This window comes from Liolophura sinensis, chromosome 6 (genome assembly GCF_032854445.1).
Source record: "Liolophura sinensis isolate JHLJ2023 chromosome 6, CUHK_Ljap_v2, whole genome shotgun sequence".
Taxonomy (NCBI): Eukaryota; Metazoa; Mollusca; class Polyplacophora; order Chitonida; family Chitonidae; genus Liolophura; species Liolophura sinensis.
The window spans coordinates 62,389,670-62,411,965 of NC_088300.1; the positions used below are offsets into that span (position 1 = coordinate 62,389,670).

At 38.2% G+C, this 22,296-nt stretch overlaps 3 protein-coding genes across 3 annotated transcripts in view; all 3 read right to left on the reverse strand.

Annotated features, from left to right (window-relative positions):
• LOC135466182 (disintegrin and metalloproteinase domain-containing protein 12-like) overlaps nucleotides 1–4,807 on the reverse strand; it is a 41,203-nt gene extending 36,396 nt beyond the window's left edge. Inside the window, exon 1 of the mRNA XM_064743563.1 lies at nucleotides 4,709–4,807. Coding sequence (XP_064599633.1) covers nucleotides 4,709–4,799 — 91 coding nt within the window. The 5' untranslated portion in view covers nucleotides 4,800–4,807. The remainder of the gene's footprint in view (nucleotides 1–4,708) is intronic.
• Nucleotides 4,808–8,182: 3,375 nt separating this feature from the next.
• On the reverse strand, nucleotides 8,183–11,833 carry LOC135468331 (solute carrier family 2, facilitated glucose transporter member 8-like). The gene has a single exon (XM_064746526.1). The coding sequence runs from the start codon at nucleotides 11,703–11,705 to the stop codon at nucleotides 10,437–10,439; it is 1,269 nt and encodes a 422-aa protein (XP_064602596.1). The 5' UTR covers nucleotides 11,706–11,833; the 3' UTR covers nucleotides 8,183–10,436.
• Nucleotides 11,834–14,084: 2,251 nt separating this feature from the next.
• LOC135467420 (testis-expressed protein 36-like) lies at nucleotides 14,085–20,908 on the reverse strand. The gene is made up of 4 exons (XM_064745193.1): nucleotides 20,732–20,908; nucleotides 16,600–16,737; nucleotides 15,656–15,736; nucleotides 14,085–14,816 (listed from the first exon to the last, which is right to left on the reverse strand). The coding sequence occupies exons 1-4, from the start codon at nucleotides 20,780–20,782 to the stop codon at nucleotides 14,379–14,381; spliced, it is 708 nt and encodes a 235-aa protein (XP_064601263.1). The 5' UTR covers nucleotides 20,783–20,908; the 3' UTR covers nucleotides 14,085–14,378.
• Nucleotides 20,909–22,296: the final 1,388 nt, after the last annotated feature.

Consider the following 22,296-nt stretch of genomic DNA (forward strand, 5'->3'; position numbering starts at 1 on the left):
AACAAGCATGTCAGAACAAATACATGTGGCTTTAGGTCTCTTTTCACTAATATGGTTTAATAGACAGTCAAAGACTTGTGTGGCAGATTGAGCATACATATGGTTGTGTCAGACATGAACTGTCTCAGCAAACAATTTTGTCTGTACACATACATGTACTGTGTCAGACATGAACTGTCTCAGCAGACAAATTTGTCTGTACACATACATGTACTGTGTCAGACATGAACTGTCTCAGCAGACAAATTTGCCTACACATGCATGTACTGCGTCAGACATGAACTGTCTCAGCAGACAATTTTGCCTACCCATACATGTACTGTGTCTAACATGAAGTGAACTGTCTCAGCAGACAATTTTGTTTGTACACATACATGTACTGTGTAAGACATAAAGTGAACTGTCTCAGTAGACAATTTTGCCTACACATACATGTACCTAAACCATACTGTGTCAGACATAAACTGTCTTAGCAGACAATTTTGCCTATGCATACATGTACCTACACTATAATGTGTCGGACATGAACTGTTTCAGCAGACAATTTTGCCTGTACATATACACATTGTACATGTACCACTGCACTGTGTTAGATGTGAACTATCTCAGCAGGCTATAGTGATGCCAGCGGACTGGGGTATTTTTTTGTCTGTGAGTACACACATGAATCTGTCAACAGTTCTTACATATGTATTTGTACATGTTCACCTGAAGGTGGAGCCAGACACAAATTTAGCTGCCTGAAAATTCTGAACATGCACGCAGGTCTCTTCAGGTTTTTATGCTGCACTGAATGGGTATGGGCCTGGAGACTGGATGGGAGAGGTACTCAAAACCAAAAGGCAGAGAGAAAATAAATAAAACTTTCAAAACAGTACAGATTTTTGACGTGAACATGAAATACTTGCATGGTCATGAATGTTTTACATTTATCTATTATCTCATATTTTTGTAGCTTACATTGTTCAATAAATAACCAGAAAAATCTCAACAGTCTACTGAATAGTCAAGATGCAATGGCTTGTTCCCCTCGGAATTGGCAACACTGTGACCTCAAAGTGCTCTGGTTCGTTTATCTGACTGTAAACAGTATCATGAAAACTTACATGTACATCTTTTAAAGCAGGAATGAGGGGGTATGACTCACAACATTCTAAAAGCAAAGATCAGGGATAGACATTTTTTGTACAGCTATATACAGGACATTATTGTAAAGATTTATATTTAAATATAAATAATGGATTATTTTCACAAAGGAAAAATTTCACAATGTTCTACACTAACAGGAGAAGCCTAGCTGTTAACAAGAATTAAAAAAAAAAAACAATCTGACAGGGCTGCAGTACAGCTTTATTGAAGGCATATGACAGATAACTTCCATAAAATGTATTCAGCCCGATTTTCCATTTAATCATCACGTCCGACAGCTGCAACAGCCCTATAGGTCCTAAATGATTGACCTTTGATTAGTTGATTTATTGTAGTGATTAAGACACATGGGGAAGACTTAAGCTAGAGTGTACTGCAGGAATAAAGTAGGCAAATCACGTATTCTAGCATCTTAACTTATGCCAAATTCCAGTGTGTCCACGCTCATGAGAGTGAAGGCCCCAACACTGACTGTAACAGCCCAGTACAATATGTGTGTTTTTAACTGCAGAGGGTTATTCCTGTGCTCTGTGTATGTGTGCTGAGAAAGGCAGTGGCAGGCAGACTGGCCAGTGTTCATGGCCCCTGACAGCTGGTCAGTGGTGACTCAGCCCCTGTCTGGAGGGGGCATTATTGTCAGGGGGCTGAGTATGAGACAGATACAGACCTCCAGGGCAGCACAGAAACATACAGGTATGGAAACACAATACCAATAAAATTAACTATATGAACCCAGGAAATAATGAGCCAATAAAAGCTTGTCTACTATGTACATGTGTATTAATTATCAAAGGACAATTATAGACACAAAAATAATGGGACACAGAAGAACCAGAAAGAAGTATATCCATTAATCACGTTACGTGTACATGTATACAATAGCTGCAAAGAATGTCCCGTCAAATGCCCAAAAATGCTTGCTGTTGTTCGAAATTATATTGGGGAAGTATGCTTAACTTCTCCCAGCTGTAAAATGGCTACCACATCATTTCAATGCACATTATAGTAAAAGAAAGCTAAAATATGAAGCAGGGTTTATCGGACAGGAAACTGAAAAATAATTTGTGTAAAAATACTTTCCTCCATTTTTTTAGATTTTTTTGAAGAGTGTTGAAAGGTGTTCAAATATCTGAATTCAATGGTGGGCTTTTTGAGCCATACTGATGGTACTGAGGAATTCTGACATCACATCACCTTTTTTACCTGATGTCCACTGATCAGAAGGAAGGAATTTTTGAGAATATTATTTCAGTAATGTTTTACTCATGGGTAGAATTTGTGCTGTCAGAGTTCCTAAGAGTATGGTCCATAAAGCCCACCTTAGAATTCAAATATTTGAGCGCCTTGAATCCTCTTCACAAAAAAGTTGTAAATGTACATATACAACAAATTTCAGAGTGAAACTCTGAACTTTTCTTGGTAGGATTATACATCTAAGTCAGAAAAATGTGAAGGTTAAATGATTTTATATTTAATTATTTATCTGACTGGTGTTTAACGAATTACTTCAGAATATTTCGCATATATACCAGCATTATGGTAGGACGAAAGGCAGGGTATAAAAGATAAAAAAAAAATAGGTTGCCAGGAATGATTTCATAAAATGAGGTTTCAATTTTGAACACAAAATATCTACTTAACAGATACGAAAGCACAAATGAAGCTCCAGTACATGTATGTATGAAAAACCTTTCAAAGAATACCGCTTACGTACAGGAATAACTATATGTACCAGTCTCAAAAAAATATTTATTTCCACTTCATCAAAAAATGAGGTCACCATACCACCAGTAAAATGGCTTCAGTCATTCTTTGAAATATTTACTCAACAGATATGTAAAAGCTGTATGTAGACAACTCATATTTGTCTCAGGCAATATGTTCTACTCAAATATAAGAAAAACATTTTATTTCCCTGTTACTGCAGACACCAGGCAGATAATTTTATATGACAGATGAGGGAAAACCAGGAACTTTCTTCTGCTGTCAGCTACATATAAAAATTTCTCATAAAAGCCAAAAGCATGATGGTTTTACCTGTAACTGTAGAACAGGGAAGTAAACAGGACCGTAGCCTAGGGTGGAAGGCGTCCAAACGCAAACATTCTGAATGCAGAGCTCATAGTTATTTATTCCTTTTTTTTTTCTCAACCTGCTTAGCAGAACTTACTTGCCACCACAGTTGATGGGGTGAATGCAATCCTCATTGTCATTCAGGACATCTCACTCAGCCAGCAAGTTAAAAAGCATACATGTTCATGTAGGCTCAGATGAAATCAGGAAGATAAGTTGTTTCAAATGAGAGATTGAAGAAGGAAAACAGTTGTTACAATGTTACAATGTTACAGTAAAAGACTTTATAATTATGATAACATCCTTTGCAGTCTCCTTGGTACAGAAGTTGTTTCCTGCTGAGCATTATGTCCCTTAAGATCAACAATTTTGCAAGTCTTCTACTGATCTTTATACTGGCCATATGTCATTGCAGAGTTGAAGCTTACAATGTTATATTAGTGAAATATTCTTGAGTATGGAGTAAAACACCAGTCAAAATAATAAATATAACACAATGTTAAATTCGTACTCTACAGAGGCTTGGGCTGATTTTCTTTGTTATCTGATAAGTCTTGTGCAAATAAGGTACCAACTCTAAGACATTAATTCGGCCCTGCACCACAACCACATTCCAAAACACGCTTTAAGGTACATAATGTAGGCATGACAATGTACATGTACCTCCCTCGATCTCTAATATCGAACAAGTCTTGTGCAAATAAAAGACAACTTAAAGATCTGCATTCTGCCTTATTATGATAGTCAAGCCCTACTATATCACTATGCTTTAACCTGGTGATAGTCGAAATCACAATGAAGCACTTGGATCACTCAATCAACCTTTATGCTCTGAATGTTTTAATATGTATCCTTAGTAAAACCCACATACTGTTTGGTCCTTGGTCTGCCTTGTTAGAAAGAACTGTGCTGGAATCTGACCTGCTCACCAAAAAAGATTATTGGATGTTGTTTTGATAGTTGCAGACCACTTCCTCAGATGTGAGAAGGAGCTTCTTCAATAGACTGATGTCATACCGTCTGCCACGTGATGTAAATAACAGCCACAGCCTTACAACCACACATTATTTTACTAAATCATCACTGCTTACAAATTTAACATTGTTAACATCAAGACTGCAACTTCGATAGGGCAGTACAAGAAAAAAAGTCAGATTCTTTCGGTCTATCTCATTATCTACACATTGGTCAGAGACATCAAATGCTTCTTGTAGGATATGGAAATTCTGTTTCAATCAAAAATGTTTCCAGTACAACACAACAAAACTATGCACAAGTATGCCTCCTTGGATGTATAGATCTTGGATCCTCTACAAAACTCTCTTGTACAGCTGTATTGTTCACGGCTGACTGTCAGTGACATCCGTCAAACTCGCACAACAACAACGTACCATGGCCATCTCTCGATGGTCATGTATATGGAACCAGAGCGCGTGTGCCAGGAGAAACCCAACTGTTTCTGTTATAACAAACGTTGACTACTCACCATGTATAGTTTTGAATATATGTAGAAGCAGGCTTATCGTAAAACATATCCATCCTAGAGGCAGTCGTTCAACAGCCTGTGACCAAGCCATTCTTCTGCATTCTCCTCCCATCCGCCAGTTTTCGACGATATATCCAAATTACAAAGCGGAAGAGGAAACGAACTGGGACTGTGGTTTGTGAAAAAAGGGGAGTGACACAAGTCCGGTTGTTGACTAAGCTGCAAGTATCTTTAACAATGCCTTTCTATTGGCTGTTAACTTTAATGAGGCAAATCCTTGAGGCCTCCTCGTCATTTCCACCGTCATTTATTACGTTTTTGGACTTTGCTGTGCTCAAATTTAAGATTTTGTTATCTTGAAAGTTGCATGTCAAGGCTTTCACTATCAAAGGCCTGTGTCATTGGCATCCTCCATGGCATCATTAAACCTATTCTATTAAGCCTATTCTGTGAAAAAATCTTTCACATATTTACTTACAGAATTAATTTTCAAACCTTAGCATACTTTCAATTTAATGTTCTGCAAAGGGAGAGAAAATTGCATTAAGCCTTAGAGAGTTGTCGCCCTTTAACGCGGCATATAACATTTGCAGGCCTTCCCAAAAACTACCAATGAATTCTCTTCTGTAGAATCGGCGTCCATGAATGGAAAGAATATATTATCGGTGCATTAGGCCACACCTATAGTACTTGTTGTTTTATGGGAATAAAAATAAAAGTTGAAATTTTATCAGACCTTTTAGCTTAAGGCTATCTGTGATTTTTTTCATCTTTTTACTTTCTATATCTTTATCTATTATATATCTGTATTAAGTTAAATGTGTCAAAAACATCTTTTTGTACCAGGTAAGTCTGCTGATCGCAACTGTGAAATAACATTATTTAAACTTGACAGCATTAATTGCCTCTGTTCAATGAATGTGTCAAGCTGCATTAATTACATACAAAAGTAAAATTAAAGTACAGAACAAAAATACACAATTACAAACAGCTAATTGTCATCATCGCAATATACACAGCATTTATTTTTATAGAAAAAACAAAGAGTATGTCATTACAATGTTTATCCTTTGAAATGCCTTCTTTGCACCGTAAGTTTATGTAGCAACCTGCAGATGCACCAGTAACTAAATCATACACGCATAAAATGTACAAAAACAAAAAGAGGTGTGAAGAAATGAACTGAAATTTTCCTGTCAGTTACTATGGTCATCCATATACATTAACAAGTATTCACTGAATACATGTACCTGCACAGTGATGACCATATCACTGATTAGTGATAATGAAAAGAAACAAAATCAAAAACAGTGAAGCTTCAAAAGACTTCATTAGATCAAGAAAAAACTAGCACAAAATGAACTTCAAAATGGATGTATGAACGACTAAATTTACTGCAGATGAACTCAATCATAGACTTATCCCTTGCATATTCTTAACCATGGCATGAATATGTCAAAAATTCAGGGTTTCCCAATTTACAGATATTTATTGATTTCCCTAATTCTTCGAACTTTTCAGCCACCTCTGCAACCAATGTTTTGAAAGATCTGTGAAGTGTAGAGAAATAATTTGTAGTTTTATGAAGCTTACCAAAAAAATAATTTTTAGCATCATTTTCAAAATAATTATATGCATATATAAAAAAACATGCTTTGTGGTTGAAAAAGTTGAAGATTTACAGTAAACCTATATACATGTAGATTACACAGATAAGTTAGGATGAATCAGACTAAACAAGTACTGGTTTTGGAAAATATATGATTTAATGTGCACAAGTACATGTACATTAAATAACAAAAATATATACCATACAGACAAAACAAAAAGACCCAGATATGGTGGCATGTAAAACAAGACCTCTAGGTGATGAAAAAGGGAAAGATAACAACAGGTGCATAGTAATAAGGTAATGAATGCAGGTATTTTATGGATCATTTAAAGCTACAGGATATAGTTTATCAGCACTCACACATAATCTCATGGTGAAATGAGCAGTGCTTAACCAGTCTCAACACAGATTTTAGCATTATTCATGTAGGAAGTCTCAGTGAAATATCATGTCAAAGATACCAGACATGACACCCTGCTTATAACAGTAGACTGAAACTGGGTTAACCAGTATGTAGCCTGCTGCCTTACATGTATGCTCAACACTACACACAAAAAACTACTCTGTTAAATTCAACACAATATCATTTTTTTTAGTGATGCTAGAATAGAACATGTTATTTCAACATAGTAATATAATATTACACTAACACAATGAAGTTATTTGTTTTTTTGAATAACTAAACAAGTTAGTCATAATAATATAATACCTTGGAGCAATGAAAATAATCTATTCTGCCTGCACCTACAGCGATGGCAGTGAAAACAGCATTCTGTCAAATTAACTGGCAAGGTTTTGGAGCTTGCACATTCCAGGAGTAATTCCCCTCTGGTCGTATGTTATCTGAAGGGTCTGTCAGCAACCTGCGGATATAGTCATGGGTATCCTGCCATCGTAAAGCTGGACGCCATCATATGCACGAAATATTCTCGAGTATATGCCTCCAGCATAAAACATGAATCAAACAGATAAATAATTACAAGAAACGAAGCTTGACAATTTTAAGGTGTTAAGTATAACCGAAGTTCGTCTAGAGCCCGGGGTTTTCACTTATGAGGTGGACACTTTGACCTCTCTGCCATCCCACTATGACTACGACTACATCCCACCCTACTCAAGATTTATAAATCACAGACAAACCAGCTGGAGCTGAATTTGAACCTATGACCTTATTGGTGAAGAGCTGTAGCAATTTTCTAGCTATCACACTGTTGTCGGTGCTCTGGTTTTACTCTTTATGCTGTACGTCTTTAATTATATCAGTGCACTTATGGAAGCCATGCAGTTAATAGTCCCTTGGCTTTACACGTGATAAAATATATATCTTCAGGTGTGTACAATGTGTGACATAGAAGTCCAGTTTTCTCCATTCAAAAAGTCATTTACTTAATCTAAATATGTATCACAGGGAATATATGAAGAAGATATAGGTCTACTTGTTTACATGGTTTCGGGATTTCATAACATATAAGTTAAACAACTATACTTATTGCTCTTATGGTATGTTATGAAAACCTGTAAATGTCATTCAAGAAGTAGCATCTATCATTCAGATACAAGAATCGAGTTAATGAACACCCAGTATGTCAAGTTAACTATTTCCCAGGAGAGAAATGCATGAATAATATGTAGTGGATAGCATGTAGCCTATATGGATAGACCAAAGATAAAGCACATATACAGAAGGATTTTTCTACACTTTTGCATATACACTGGTATCTACATAAGTTCATAGAAATTTCTTATCACAACATAACCTTTACATTTGTAGATGTTAACTATTTCTCATGATTAAAATGTATGCAGGTAAAAAAAAAAAAAAAAAAAGAACAAAAAAAAACCCCAAAATGAAATACATGTAATTGTATCCTACCACCTTCTCAAAATTTTCTTATAACTGCAGGTATTAAAACAATTTCAAACTCCAGTAAAAATGGAAATGAAAGTCAACATGAGATATATGCACAGTGAAGGTTTGAGACCATTTTGTACTGTTAGATTAATGGGTGATCCGTAATTGTTTACTTATACCTATGAAGGCCTATGTGTACCTTGAATGGTTTTCACCTTCATAAAAAATGTTATGAAAAGGATCTTTTCACAACCTTACGGCATTACAACACACATTATAAATTTTGTGGTTGTGTCAACTGAGATGCAGTGCCATCAGCATCAAAGACCAGCATACAAGAGCTGGTTTCTGTTTTTGAAAGCATGTGCCTTGACCTTGGAAGGTAAACACAAAAAGGATGGTTTGATTACAGGCAATGAACAATCCAGGCAGGAATGAGCCAGGCACAGTTTTTTTTTTCTTGGAATTTACTTTAACTTTGTTGCAACAAAACTACCTTATCATAACAAAATTACTTTAGAGCAACAAAAGTACCCTGGTACTTTACTGCAACACAATTACTATCTAGTAACAAAAAAATTTGTTCATTTCGCTGCAAAAAATTACTTTATCCCAAAAAGTACTTTATTGCAACAAAAATCACTGTGCTCAAAATCAAAATTTTGTATCCCTTTCTGGTAAAAATAAAATGACTTCCTTCTAACAAAAAATGACTTTGAAAATAAAATAACTCTCTTCAAACACTGCAGAAGTTATGGTGGTGTGATGATGTTCCTGATGCAGATCACAGGTAGGGTCATTCTGGTACTTCGTACTTGGTGAAGGGTTAATTTGCCAAGGTGCCTGGAGAGAAAGAAGTCCTTGTCCATGTATATGTGGGTTCAGCTTTGCTAAATGGTCAAGCAAATGGTCACAGAAACTAACGGGTAACTTCTGAAGTAAATGGTGCAATGTATTCTCATACTGAAACAGATGTCAAGGGCTGGAGAAAGAGGCGACACTAGGGTACATGTACATGTATGTCTGGTAAATTTAGTTTACAACCTTGAGATTTGTCATGTTGACACGACGACAAAGCATGTGGGCATTTATTCGAGAAAAATAATAATAACAGAATAGAAGAATCCAATATCCATATGAGAAAGTCAAGTGAATTACCAGGATATTTGGCCAGTTTGGGTAACTGCACAACAGACAGTCCATATATTTAACCACTGGGCATGTACAGTATATAGATGATAGCATTTCTCAAATAAAAAAGTACACTTACCAAAACTTGTAATTCACTAAACACACCTGGAAATAATTTTTATGGTGGTGGCATGATTAGCAAACTTCCCAGCTTTCCACGTTACTATTTTAAAAAGTTGAGTGTTATTTACATGGTAACTTTGTCATGTACCAAAGAGTTGGTCTGTGAATATACTTGTGAGCATTGAGCACTCACAGAAAGAGCTACCAAAGCGCACCCCACCTTCCCCTCTACCCACATCTTATTGTTAGTCAATAAGCCCCTTCTCAGTTGCTCATTGTGAAAAGCTGGTTCTTTAACGAATTGATGTCACTTTACCACGTGATAGCAACTTCAAATTTCATATTCCCAAGAGAGGTTTGCCTCTGTTTGTATCCACTGAAATTGGTGTTTGTAGTTTCAAAATGGCTCTGACAATTTAGGCAAGGCAACCATGAGTAAACATATACCAGTAAATTAGGAATGGCATAAACCATGTCCTGATTAAATACATCTGCATGTTTGTTTACGTACTGTACATGTGTGAGTAAATCATGCGAAATCTATTATAAACATTGTAAATCAGGAGTCATAAGTACCATGCATGGATCTGTTATTGTGTATCACTATATATGACAAGCTGTTTTGAGAGACTCCACTTTGCATCTATTTCACACTCAAATTTGATATTACATATCACACATGTAGACCTAACTATATACAAGTTAAAAATCTTACATTTGTCTATCCCAGTTCCCAAACCAAAAAGCAGCCATAAAGATACAAATTTAATTTATAAATTAATTTGCAAAATGAATTGCAGTAACTGGTAATCCCCAACACTCACTGTTCAATTGGCCTTAACAGGTCTATAGTACTACATGTGTAAACAATGCTTTGATAATTCCCTTATGTACATGTACCAAGCATATGTTAACCCAATGGACAGTCTTGTTGCACTGATATACAAAACGATCCTAAAAAAGGCTTTTTCTTGTTAAAGCCTATACCACACCAAAAAGCATGTGGTAACCTAAACCCCACGAATCAGAGACCTGCCCAGAAAGTACAATTCAATGTCCTCTAGCGATTTGCCCTTGGTTTCTGGTACGAGTCTCCAAACAAACACCATGCTGAGGAAACAGAACATGGCAAACAGCCAGAATGTCATGGCAGGACCCAGCACTGCCTGCAGGCTGATGAACTCTTTGGTAACCAGAAAGCCACACAGCCAGTTGATGAAGATGGAGATTCCGCAGGCAGTGCCTCTGGCCTGGCTTGGGAAAATCTCAGATGTCAGTACCATTGGGATGGGACCCCAGCCAAAGGAAAATCCAATCATGTAAATGATGAGGCTAGCGATAGGTAACCACGCTAGGTTACCCGCAGCCAATTGAGACTCAGCCACACCACTCACTGCGTGATAGTACCAACCAAATGTAATGCAAGTTATTGTCATGAGCGCACCTCCGAACAGCAGCAAGGTGCGTCGCCCTGCACGCTCAATCACCATGAGTGACAGCAACGTGGCCACCACCTGCACAACACCAATAAGAACAGTGGCTAGTTCACCAGACTCCTTGAATCCGGCACTCCTAAAGATTGATACAGTGTAGAACATGATGGCATTGATCCCACTGCACTGCTGAAAGACCATCAGGCCAATGGCAATCTGAAGGGGTCTATAGAGTTCTGCTTTGGAGAAATCTCGCCAGGAGACGCCTTCTTGGGGACTAAGGGCATCTTCAATGTCCCGACACTCCTCTTGAACATCAGTATGGGGGCCACGCAAGTCGTGAAGTGATTTGAGGGCAGCAGCCTTCTGGTTTCTCATCAGCAGATACCTTGGGGTTTCTGGCGTGAAAAAGCTGGTGGCAGCGATCAAAGTAGCACAGATAATTCCAACACAGGCCATGGGCCGGAGGTCCAAGGCAAAGCCCAGACTGTAAGCCAACAGGATGCCAATGGTGATAGAGAGCTGAACACCGGAGCCCAGCGCCCCCCGCAATGTCTTGGTGGACACCTCTGCGATGTAAACCGGCACAACCACTGTCACCATTCCACTGGCCAGTCCAGTCATCAGGCGACCACAAAACAAGTACATCAGTGTTCCTTTATCAGCCAGAAGTATCAAGACGTACCCAGCGGCAAATGGCAAAGACGACAGAAACATAGTACGCTTACGCCCGTACTTCTCGATGAGCAACCCAGCCAATGGTCCGCCAAACATTGCACCGACTGTCATCAGAGAACCGAACCAAGCGGCCTGAGAGTCGTCGACAAGTCCTTTCATTCTCATCATAGGAATAGCTGGAGAGCTGTACCCGATTGTATAACCAAAACATAACGGCCCTAGGTAAGCACAGAAGGCTGTCAGTATAAGGTTTCTGGCAGAACCTTCAAACTTCGTTTGTATTAGACGCTCACCCTTGTTGTTATCCAAGGTAGCCATTTTGGTTAAACGTGTACACAGTGGTTAACAGCGAACCCATAAACACAAGTCCTAGGAAAAGAGAACCCTCCATTGACTGCGACTGGTTTACATTAAAAGCATAACCTTCCCCAGGTATACATTACGTGTTATGCAGATTTTATCTCATCGATCTGTCGAGAAAAAACTGATCTCTTATTTTTCATTTTTAGCGTGTCTATGATGGTCTTAAGTTTTATTCTATATAAAATAGAAAATTATGTACTTTTTCATACCTACATGCATCTTATTATTTTTTGGTCTTTTGGGTTGCACTTGAGATCATTGGTCCCGTCCGTGTACAGCCACAGACAAGAAGTGACGCTACAAAGAGACGATAACTCTGCTTCCCTCAATGCACGACGAGTTGATGCCCCTGCTTCTTCCATATTCATGATGCAAAATCGCAATTATCTTTTCTTCAAACAAAACTGAACGGTACTTTCTGCATACATTACATGTATTATAATTAATGTATCAACTGTCCAATGGAGTAAAAGGATTTCAGAGAGACAGCACTACAGCAAAACAATCATGTGCATTAATTGAAGTACCGTAATGTTTTTAATTTTTTTTTTTTTAACTTTTCCGTGTGTATCATTTAGGATACGCTATTTACACAAGCAGAATAGGTCTACTGCTGGCGGTTAAAATTGCATATAGTATGTAAATAACTTTGTTTGTCAACATTCAGAGTGTAAACAGGCATGGGCAGGTTGGACATGTCGTTAAATGCCATCGCTGACTGATTTATGCGTTGGCCTAGCATGCGTAGTGTCATTGCAGTTGTGACCGCTGTAGAAACAATGGCTGTGTGACTAGTTACACTTTAAAAGCTAGTCCAAAGCTAAACTGGACTTTCCTACCGTAACGCCCAGCTTCGGGCATATAGACTTCACCCCGGACAATCCCACCCCCCCCCCCAAAAAAAAAACAAACAAACAAAAAAAAAAAAACGGTTCGAACCCGACCTTAGTTTGCTATCCATCAATTCCCTAAAAGGCACGAAATGTAATATGTCTAATCCAGCATTAGTAAACCATCCTTCAAAAGTAATCCAGCCGTATAAACTTTCGAATAGGACAACTCAAATCAACGTCTGCCATGTTTGGGATTTTTCTTTTTTTTTTTTCTTTTTTTTTTTTTTTTTTTTTATCTTCGAGTAGAGTGATGGACCGCGAACAATTTTATCCCACACAACATTCTGTTTACACTGCATGCAATTCTTGAAGAGAATGTTGGATAAAATTTTCGCGGCCCATCACCCTGCCCGAAGTTGGAAAAAAATTCCTAACATGGCAGACGTTGATCTGAGTTATCCGATTCGAAAGTTTAAACGGTTGGATTACATTTGAAAGATGGCTTACCAATGCTGGCTTTGACATACTACATTTCGGGCGTTATAGGGAATCGGAGGGTAGCAAAAACAATGTAGGATTCGAGCCAGGTTTTTTGGTGAAGTTGTCCGCATGGAAGTTTATATGACCCTAGCTGGGCGACAGGAACGTCCAGCTTAGCTTTGGTTTATTCAGAAGCTGGACCGTTGGGTTCAACCGCTGTTCTTTTGTTTACCCCATGACACAAACAAATTTGCCCCAGATCGTGTTCGCTTCTTAATCCTCTGATTAAAAAAAATCTATGATATTTGGTATATAATGGGAAAGTCAATTGATCAAGAGTGTTTCAGTTAAAAAAAGACAGTTGTCAGCGAATATAAACGCTGACCATCAAGGCTTGTCTACTGATCAAGTTGAGTCTGTCTTAAAGTCATTTTTGCTGACGCTATAAACATCTACGCCTAAAGGCTATTTATATTCCGGTTTGGTATAACCTAGCCCGAAAATTCGATCTAAGGATGGCTGTAATTTATACACATTATATTGGTGTTTAGGTACTCCATCATTAAATCTCGCTGCATACGCGATATACAATCAACCAAATTTTTATCCATACATAGTGGGACCTTGATAATTGTCCAGAAAACGCAAATTGTGAATTTGCGATTGTTTATAGAAGTTTCCAAACTGCCTATGACTGCTTTCATTAGACACAGACTCTTTCACCATCTTGACAAGATCAAGGGCATTGGTACAATCCTTATGAGCAGACAAATTCAGAAAAGAAAAAAGAGAAAGAAAGAGATTTATTGGGCAATTTCAAGGAAGCTCTAAAAACTCAGACAAAAGGGTTATATGTATAGCAAGTGTTAATCTTTAATTACAAGGCAGACCTGTACCTCCATTTTCATTAGTTTATCAGTGATACAATGCAATTGGTCACTGTACTGAAATGCCCCTTTTCCCTTTCACGTATATACCCATATCCCTGATCACTGTAAAAATAATTCGTAAAAATTCTTCACATTGTATTTTTTTCCAACCTGTAACGTGCAATTAGTCTTTGGTACCCTTAATGAGTTAAAACTCTTCATGTTGTAAAAGGACAAAATGAGTTGTATAAGTTATTGCAATGTGGCAAATAAAATTATACTTTTTATTCATTATTTCAACTTGTCCCACTGATGAAATTGGCTCCGTATTTATTGAAGACTGGACGTGGCACGACTTCCGAAATACGGTAACTGGGATAAATCCGGTTAAGTCCGTGGTTAGAGTATTTCCAGGTGTTGTGTCGAGCGAACGGTCCCTGTGAACTAGCCAATACCTGAAGCGGTATCTTAACTGGTTCGTTCGCATGCGGGAACCAGTCGCTGATGGTGTTAGCGGGTTTGGCAGGCCCATATTCAGACGAATGGTGTCTGGGAAATCTACGATGAACGGGACCTTCTTTGGTGGGAGTACCATTGTGTGTGGCCTTGTAAGTTGTGCAATAATCATAATCCACAACAGCCCTGTCGCAATGTTTCAACATGTCCTTAGGCGTGCAGTGTTGTCGACTAGTCACGGTGAGAAGGCGTTTACCCAGTACCCGTTGATCTCTGCCCTGTAATGTAAATTCAAAACAAGGCGTTTAACATGTCGAAATCTTTACATGCATTATATATACTGAACTATGCGATAAATTCTCTACCAAATTTGTGCGTCAGCGGCAAGAAATTGTACAGGTTATAAATGTGTTTGACAGTAAACTTTAAGGCTATAGATGTGTGCGCTAGTATATTTTACAGTTTATAAATGTGTGCGCCAGTAAATTTTACAGGTTATAAATGTGTGCTCCAGTAAATTTTATAAGTTATAGATGTGTGCGCTAGTAAATTTTACAGGTTATAAATGTGTGCGCTAGTAAATTTTACAGGTTATAAATGTGTGCCCCAAATTTTAGAAGTTACATATGAGTCCAGCAATAAACGTCACATGCTTGCTGATGTCTGTGGGTACAGGTAGACATTTTATGCTGTTCTCTGCTGATGTCTGCACAGTAGTAAAGTGCTGATGTGTGTACGAAACAATAAACTTTACATGATGGTGAGTGTACGAAACAATCAACTTTACATGTCAATGTGGATGTGTGTCTACAGTAGGTCTAGGTTATACTTTACAAGCTAATATGTGTAAAGAGTATACTATACTTTACAGGCTATTGTATGTGCGCATCAGTATCCTTGACATTTGAAACGCTAACGTTCATACGTTAAACGACTTAAACGTAAATTTTGCATGTTAATCTCACAAGTTTATCTGTATGCACAGCAATAACTTTCTGCAGGCTAATCCCGCTTCGAGACTCTAGACCTAAGGCATATTCACGAGAAAAATTGTAAAGGTTTAAATGCTCGGAACTTTTTTCCGGTATACATCAACATTTTAAATGTATTTACTTACATCTTCGAAATATTCCCCACAGTCTTGAAAGACGTGCCGGTTGTCATGATTAGAAAACCCGTTAGATCGTTTGAAGTTCCTCTGAAAGTCCCAAACATGATAAGCACGGATTAGCCACTGTCACGATTGGTTAAATACCGCATGGTTAAATACCACAATATTATTCTGCGAGAGAAAGGGTTAAATGTAAACCAGAATAGAAATGATTCCTCTCGTTTTCAAATTGCAACAGTACAACAGCTTTTTTAAAAATCATTTAAAATTAACACAAATAAGCATTATGTTTAAGTTTTATTAAAGAAAAGAGCAAGAATAAAGATGAAATCACCCAATAAACCCATGAAAATAATATTTAAAAACACTTCAGTACTATCTTGCTATTGACAAAATTCACACCAAGCACATGAAAAAAAGCTTGTTACGTCACTGGCGACCACACTATCGTGAACGGTCTGTATATTCCATTTAGTATTCAAATATTTGAATGCATTTTAAGTACTTAATTCTGTTAAAAGATTTCATTTTATGCCGATTTCATTTTATGCTATTTTTTCCTTTAATGGATGTATCATGTGAGTTTCACCATATACAGCTCTAGATAATTCCCATTTCTGTGCACTTCCATGCAAAGGTAGTAGAAAGTACACCTCAGTTAACACCACCTGCAGAAAACTACTATAACGTTTGAATGATAAGGTTATATGTTCGAGTTTGTCGTTCGACAGCGGTCTACGGAAGACGGTTTGTCAAGTACTTGGCGAGGTGCTGTGGTCAACTGTTGTTTGTTTCCGTCACCCGTGAACCTGACCGCCATTCGGCGAAATGCTCTTGAGAACGGAATAATACACCAATAATATTTAATAATTTAATACAATAACATCCAAACCGTTCATTCCGAAAGTTATACGATTTTTGTGATGAAATGATGAGATAATGTTACATACTGTAGCCCGAGCCTGGAATGGAGAAGGTATCGGGGCGGTCCGGGAGTTAGGTTGGAGTGCACAGGTGAGCATCCTCCCCGTGCTTGTTCCGTCTGGCCGGGTGACACTGGGTAACTGCTCATGGCCAGAGTGGCGAAACTGTTAACAATAGAACAAACATTACACTCCGATTTATCATATACATGTAGCTTGCAATGAAGCGATAAAGAAAATGACGATAACATGACAAAATTCATACACGGCCAAAATGCATGCAATTCTTAAGTTATTCTGAGTTCCATCTAAAGTCCCACAAAACATCGCATTGCCTTGCGTCCAGCCACCAGGTAACGCGAGAAAGACACTATTTCAACGTGGCTTTGCGCGATCTATACAGCTGGGTTTGACCAACCTCATTAAATCTAGCAATACACTATACATATATATCGCTATAAGCTTGGGTTGTCTGCCTTGAGTCGACAGCTATGTGTGCGAAAGCCTTCCTACTTCCTAACGGTCAACGTTATCCTATCAGATGTTTACCCGCCCAACTGACTAAACATTTACGCAAACAGATTTTAAAGGTGCCAATTACATGCACTGTATGGGAAAAGTACTTTCACACGCGTAGCTGCGCAACTTGAGGAGGCGATTGAACATACGTGTATTTTGGCAAATTTATGACAGCAAACCGTCAGCTAATGTTTTGTGCCGTTTCAGATAAGGGCGTTTTTGTCCCCCATCCTGCAGGAAGTAAAATGTACTTGTGTTTTAACATTTTACTGTCATCGGCCGTCAATGCAGACAACAGTTATGTATGCTGTTGTTGTTTCGCCTTTGCTGTCCATTGTCAAGGAAACTACTATTTATTGAATACTGCATGTATTTAATAATATTATTAGATATCGAATCAGATGGAACGGTTAATTATGCCTGCTGGATCAAGCTATATGCGAAGTGTCTGACTTGATATATAAAAACGATAAGAATAAAGACGGCGTTTAGGTACGTACAGAACAATATGGGCCTGTGGATTGAAGTTACTTCATTGGAATGAATAACTTCAATATATCGCATTCAAAGTCAATGATATTATGTTGTATACCATGTCTCGCTCATGAACTGCAATACGAATACAACAGTGCTGTCGTATTAGTGAATTATTCTTGAGTACCGCATAAAACTACAGTCGAATAAATAAAGGTTGAAGTTCCAATTAATTCCAAAGGAGGGAGGTAACACACGAAATGCAACGCGTCAACATTACTAGAGCCACAGTAGATTCTGTTTTTGCCGTAGTTTATGTATCTGTCATTCTGTGAACCACTTTACGAAAACAAAACTTTTTGCATTTGGACGTTTGTGTTGTCTGAGTGACGCTGGAATATATTCTGTTGTTATGACACAATATTGTGTCATAGTCAACACAATATCCTGATAGAATCCTTATGCTGAATTAATAGAATATGTGTGTTATATTTATATTGAGAATATGCATGGATTTGGATGAAATTGTGTACACGGCTTGACTTTAACACTAGTCCGTCCCCATCTAAAGCCAGATCCAGGAATTTTGTAAACGATTTTTCATCATTGCGAAATGGCTTTCTTTCTGTCAGCAACTTTACAGAGAAAGGTATGCATCGATAATCATTGTGACGAAACTTTGAGCACAAGTGGGCACAAGCACCGATACATACAGTAATAGTTTGGTGGTGACCGGGATATGAAGCCGCATCAAGAAATGTTTCTCCATCACTGCGAGATAAGACAAAAATGTAAACATTTGTCCATGTACCAATATGGGTAATGACATAAGTGAACATAGTATGAAATATCAACCAAAGATTTCATAATGATACTTGTTGCTGCCTCGCTTGGCTCTCAGTACCGAGAAGTTAGAGCAAAGGAACAGGACTGGTGGACCCGGTGTCAGTATAATGTGATTGGGCAGGGTGTCATGTCTGATGTCTTCAGCATGATACTTCAGTGGCGGGATGAACTCACCATGCCACAAGAAGACACCATATATGTACACACATCTAATACTAGTAACTCCCCATCGTTTGACACAGGACTAAAAAATCAAGTACAAAGTAAAACCCCAAGCATATGTAGATACATAATATGAAATGTCACATTCATCTTTCTAATGCTACACTCTCGCACATGTAGGCCTAAACAATGATGGCACGCTTATTATATCTAAGTTTCAATGAGATCTGGATAATGGAGCCTTTTAAGAACAAGGATCCTTTGCTGTTTAAGGGCAGTAAAGAATAAAAGTTGAAAGAACAGAGGTTATACAGGCGGTTGTTTTTTCAGTGGTTTGCAGATTTTTTCTGTGGTTTTACCCCTTTATGTTATGGTATTCGATGCTACAGATCCCTGATGGTATACAATAATACAAGCTCTCACAGCGTTGGTATCTCTAACCGTGCATAGCACTTTCCATTGTACCTAACACCGAGCGTGGCAAGCTTTTAATCTATAGCTTAGTCGGCTCTGGCCACAAAGCATACACGTCGGCGCAGCACTTAACATGTGCTATAAACCTTCTGTACCTTCATGGAAGTATATTGTATATGTTTATATACGTGGAACTCTTTGTGTTCAGTCACAATACATATATACCTTTTAATGCCCTCTGGATTTCTTCCAAAAACCCTAAGATTGTCTTATGCCCATCACTACAATGCCGTCTTGCTCAGTCAAGATAACAAGGAAAACACGTGTGTCGGATATCTGGATGTGCATGAACCCAGGCACACACAGTGCATGTATAAAAATGCAAATCTGACCTGTGTACTGTCAATGCATCGACGCTCTACTTACAACGGCGAAATTGTTCTTACATAATTCATCAACATAACACTGGTTTGTATTCCGTATAAGCACTCTATCCCATATACATGGGTTTAGCCAAGGCCTATATGATTTATAGAATCGCCATATTACACCATCGTGGGCATGTAAGACTACTCACAGTATTAACTGATTGTCTACGAAAATAGGATTATCCACTCTGTATAAATTAATAATGAAGTAGTACACTAACTTATACATACTTCAAACCAAGGCTCGTTAAACACACAAAAAAGTAATCTGTTAGTTTGAACAAAAAGTCTGTTGTCTGAGTGATGCTAGAATGTATTCTGTTATTGCAGCAGATTATTCTGTTAAATATAACACATATATTTTATTAATTCAACATAAATATTCTATTAGACTAAGAGGATACCGTGCTAAATATGACAGAATATTACGTTATTATAACAGAATACATGCTAACATCACTCAGACAACAGACTTTCAGTTAAAATGAACAGAATAATATTTTAAGTGTATGCGTGTGCAGATAAACGCATAAACATAACTTACATGATTCAAAGCGCGCTCTACATGAGTGTACTTGTAAACCTATACTTTACACTTTACAGGTGGTTGTTTGTGAAATGATTTACTGACGTTTGTCTGTTACTTTCGCCATACTTTTCTAATAGGGGTAAATATTAAGACACGCATTGCAAACTGTGACTACGATTAAGTAAATTAGTCTGCAGCGCAGTCTATAGAGAAGGGCCAGTTCGTGTTTTCAGAAAGAGAACCTTTCACCTCTCAACAGGTATATCACACATAAAGCACTTCACCCTGCCATAGCACTTGACCTATCACCATTTATAACTAGTCCTAAGTAGTCAAACTGTCACACATAAAGACTGTCCCCGACACAATAGGTTATAAGAGCCCACTCTGCACTATTACCGTCTTTCACTATACATATACATGCAAATTATGCATCCTTATACAAACCCTGTGATGTTTCTTTCATTATTTACCTGTGCATCACTGTGTGTTCTTAGTCACTGTACGTACGTCTACGTGTAGCTTGTTACGTATTGTTAATACAAAATACGTGTACATGCATATTCACATTATCTCACTCTTAAACCTGAACTTTTTTATCTTGCATTTTGTATATTGTGGATGACGTATACACCTGTAAGTAAACGTGAAAATACAACGCCATCTATATGTACATGTAGATTATAATGCCAATATTCGATCTATCAGCTTAAATTAACACAACATTTCTACAAATATTTGGGCCGAATATCCCGTATGACGTGTAATCTTTAAGGTAAAAACATACCCATATGCCGTCTCTCTCGGTAGAAGGGACACACTGTCTCCCCCGAGGCATTCTGGTTGCTCCACCAAACGTAAAAGGCTCCTCTTGACTCCGATCTGCTCAGTTGAGTGTTCTTCTGTAGTGGAGGGTAAAACAGACGTGTTGTTGTGAGGGTTAGTGCTGAGTTACAGCTGACCAGCCTGGTTACAATGTATATTATAAAGACGGATATAGGTTGTTACGCTACTCTGAGTCTCCGACCCACAGAGATCTGGTAAGAGGTTATCCGCTAAAGCTCTATAAGCTAAATAAAGGTATGTGTATACTCGATCCAAAGTCACAATGATTGGGTCAGGCACAAGCAATAAGCATAAGAGCAAGGCTTTAAAAGCTTCGCCTAAGCGCTGAGCTTTGTTGCACCCCCAGGCTGGGTTTAAAGAGGTGGGGTATTGGATTAGCTAAGACTCTCGCAAAATTGGTTTTCTGTCAGCTGTCAACGGGTTAAGTTTGGAGGCCGGTCTACAAGAAACCTAACGAGAAATCTGACTGTCACATGACCTGGAAATGTTAGTACTGAATCCCCTGGTTACTGACACCGGACGGTTTGTTAGCGTCACCTCCCGTGTCATTAGATCCAATTAATACTGGGCCTATCGTTAAAGTGCCCATTAAATCCCGATCCGTGATTGACAGTTGTAAGCAAATAGAGTCTACCGACTAAATTTCGATCGATATCGCCACAGAAATCTCCTGGTTTTGTTCTGCTCGGGTACCGGTCGGTAAGGGGGAAGGCTTTAATGGATTTTGTTCATCTCAGATTGTTCTGGTAGTTTTCACTCAGTACATTTTCGATGCTGTTTTTGTCAACAAGACATACCGATATTTTATGGAAGTAACTCCTCTATATCTTCAGCTACTATACCTTCCCACCAATTATATGACATAGGGTACAATTTTGCCAGGAATATATACTCACTGCATGTCGGCTTAGGAAATCTCGTTGGACCTGGCAGTTATGAGTACATATAAATCCCAACGGTAAGCTGTTGTCAGACATTTGTGATTAATATGGTGAAAAGTGTGCCCAGTAAAGTAAACCACCGATCCTCACCAGACTTTACCTGAAAACACCCTGACAAAGTCCCAGCCGCAACACCGAGAGTTGGATTCAAACACGCGACCACATTGATCAAGATCTTAATAGTCGTAGCGACTATCATATTCACTTGTGACTTAAAAAATAACATTTATATGCGATAACAAGATTCATATTAAACGTACTGGACCGCCGTGATGGAGAGAGTAAGCACGCCAGCACGGCGCAATGACCCAGGAGCCTCTCACCAATGTTATCGCTGTGAGTTGAAGTGCAAATCATCCTGGCTTCCTCTCCGTCCGTGCATGGGAAGGTCTACCAGCAACCTGCGGATAATCGTGGGTTTCCCCTGGGCTCTGTTCGGTTTCCTCCCACAATAGTGCTGGCCGCCGTCGTTTAAGTGAAATATTCTTGAGTACAGCGTAAAACAAATACATAAAATAAATGGATTAAACATACGCCTTAGCTCTTTTTTTAGTTCTTCATTTTA

Excerpts from the sequence above, each read along its gene's own strand:
- LOC135468331 (XM_064746526.1), bottom strand. The coding sequence starts at position 11,705 with ATGATGAGAATGAAAGGACTTGTCGACGACTCTCAGGCCGCTTGGTTC.
- LOC135467420 (XM_064745193.1), bottom strand. The coding sequence starts at position 20,782 with ATGCCTCGGGGGAGACAGTGTGTCCCTTCTACCGAGAGAGACGGCATA. Across the intron at positions 15,737-16,599 it reads CATTCCAGGCTCGGGCTACA|AGGAACTTCAAACGATCTAA; the intron begins GTATGTAACATT and ends TGGGACTTTCAG. Across the intron at positions 14,817-15,655 it reads GTGGGGAATATTTCGAAGAT|GGCAGAGATCAACGGGTACT; the intron begins GTAAGTAAATAC and ends TTTACATTACAG.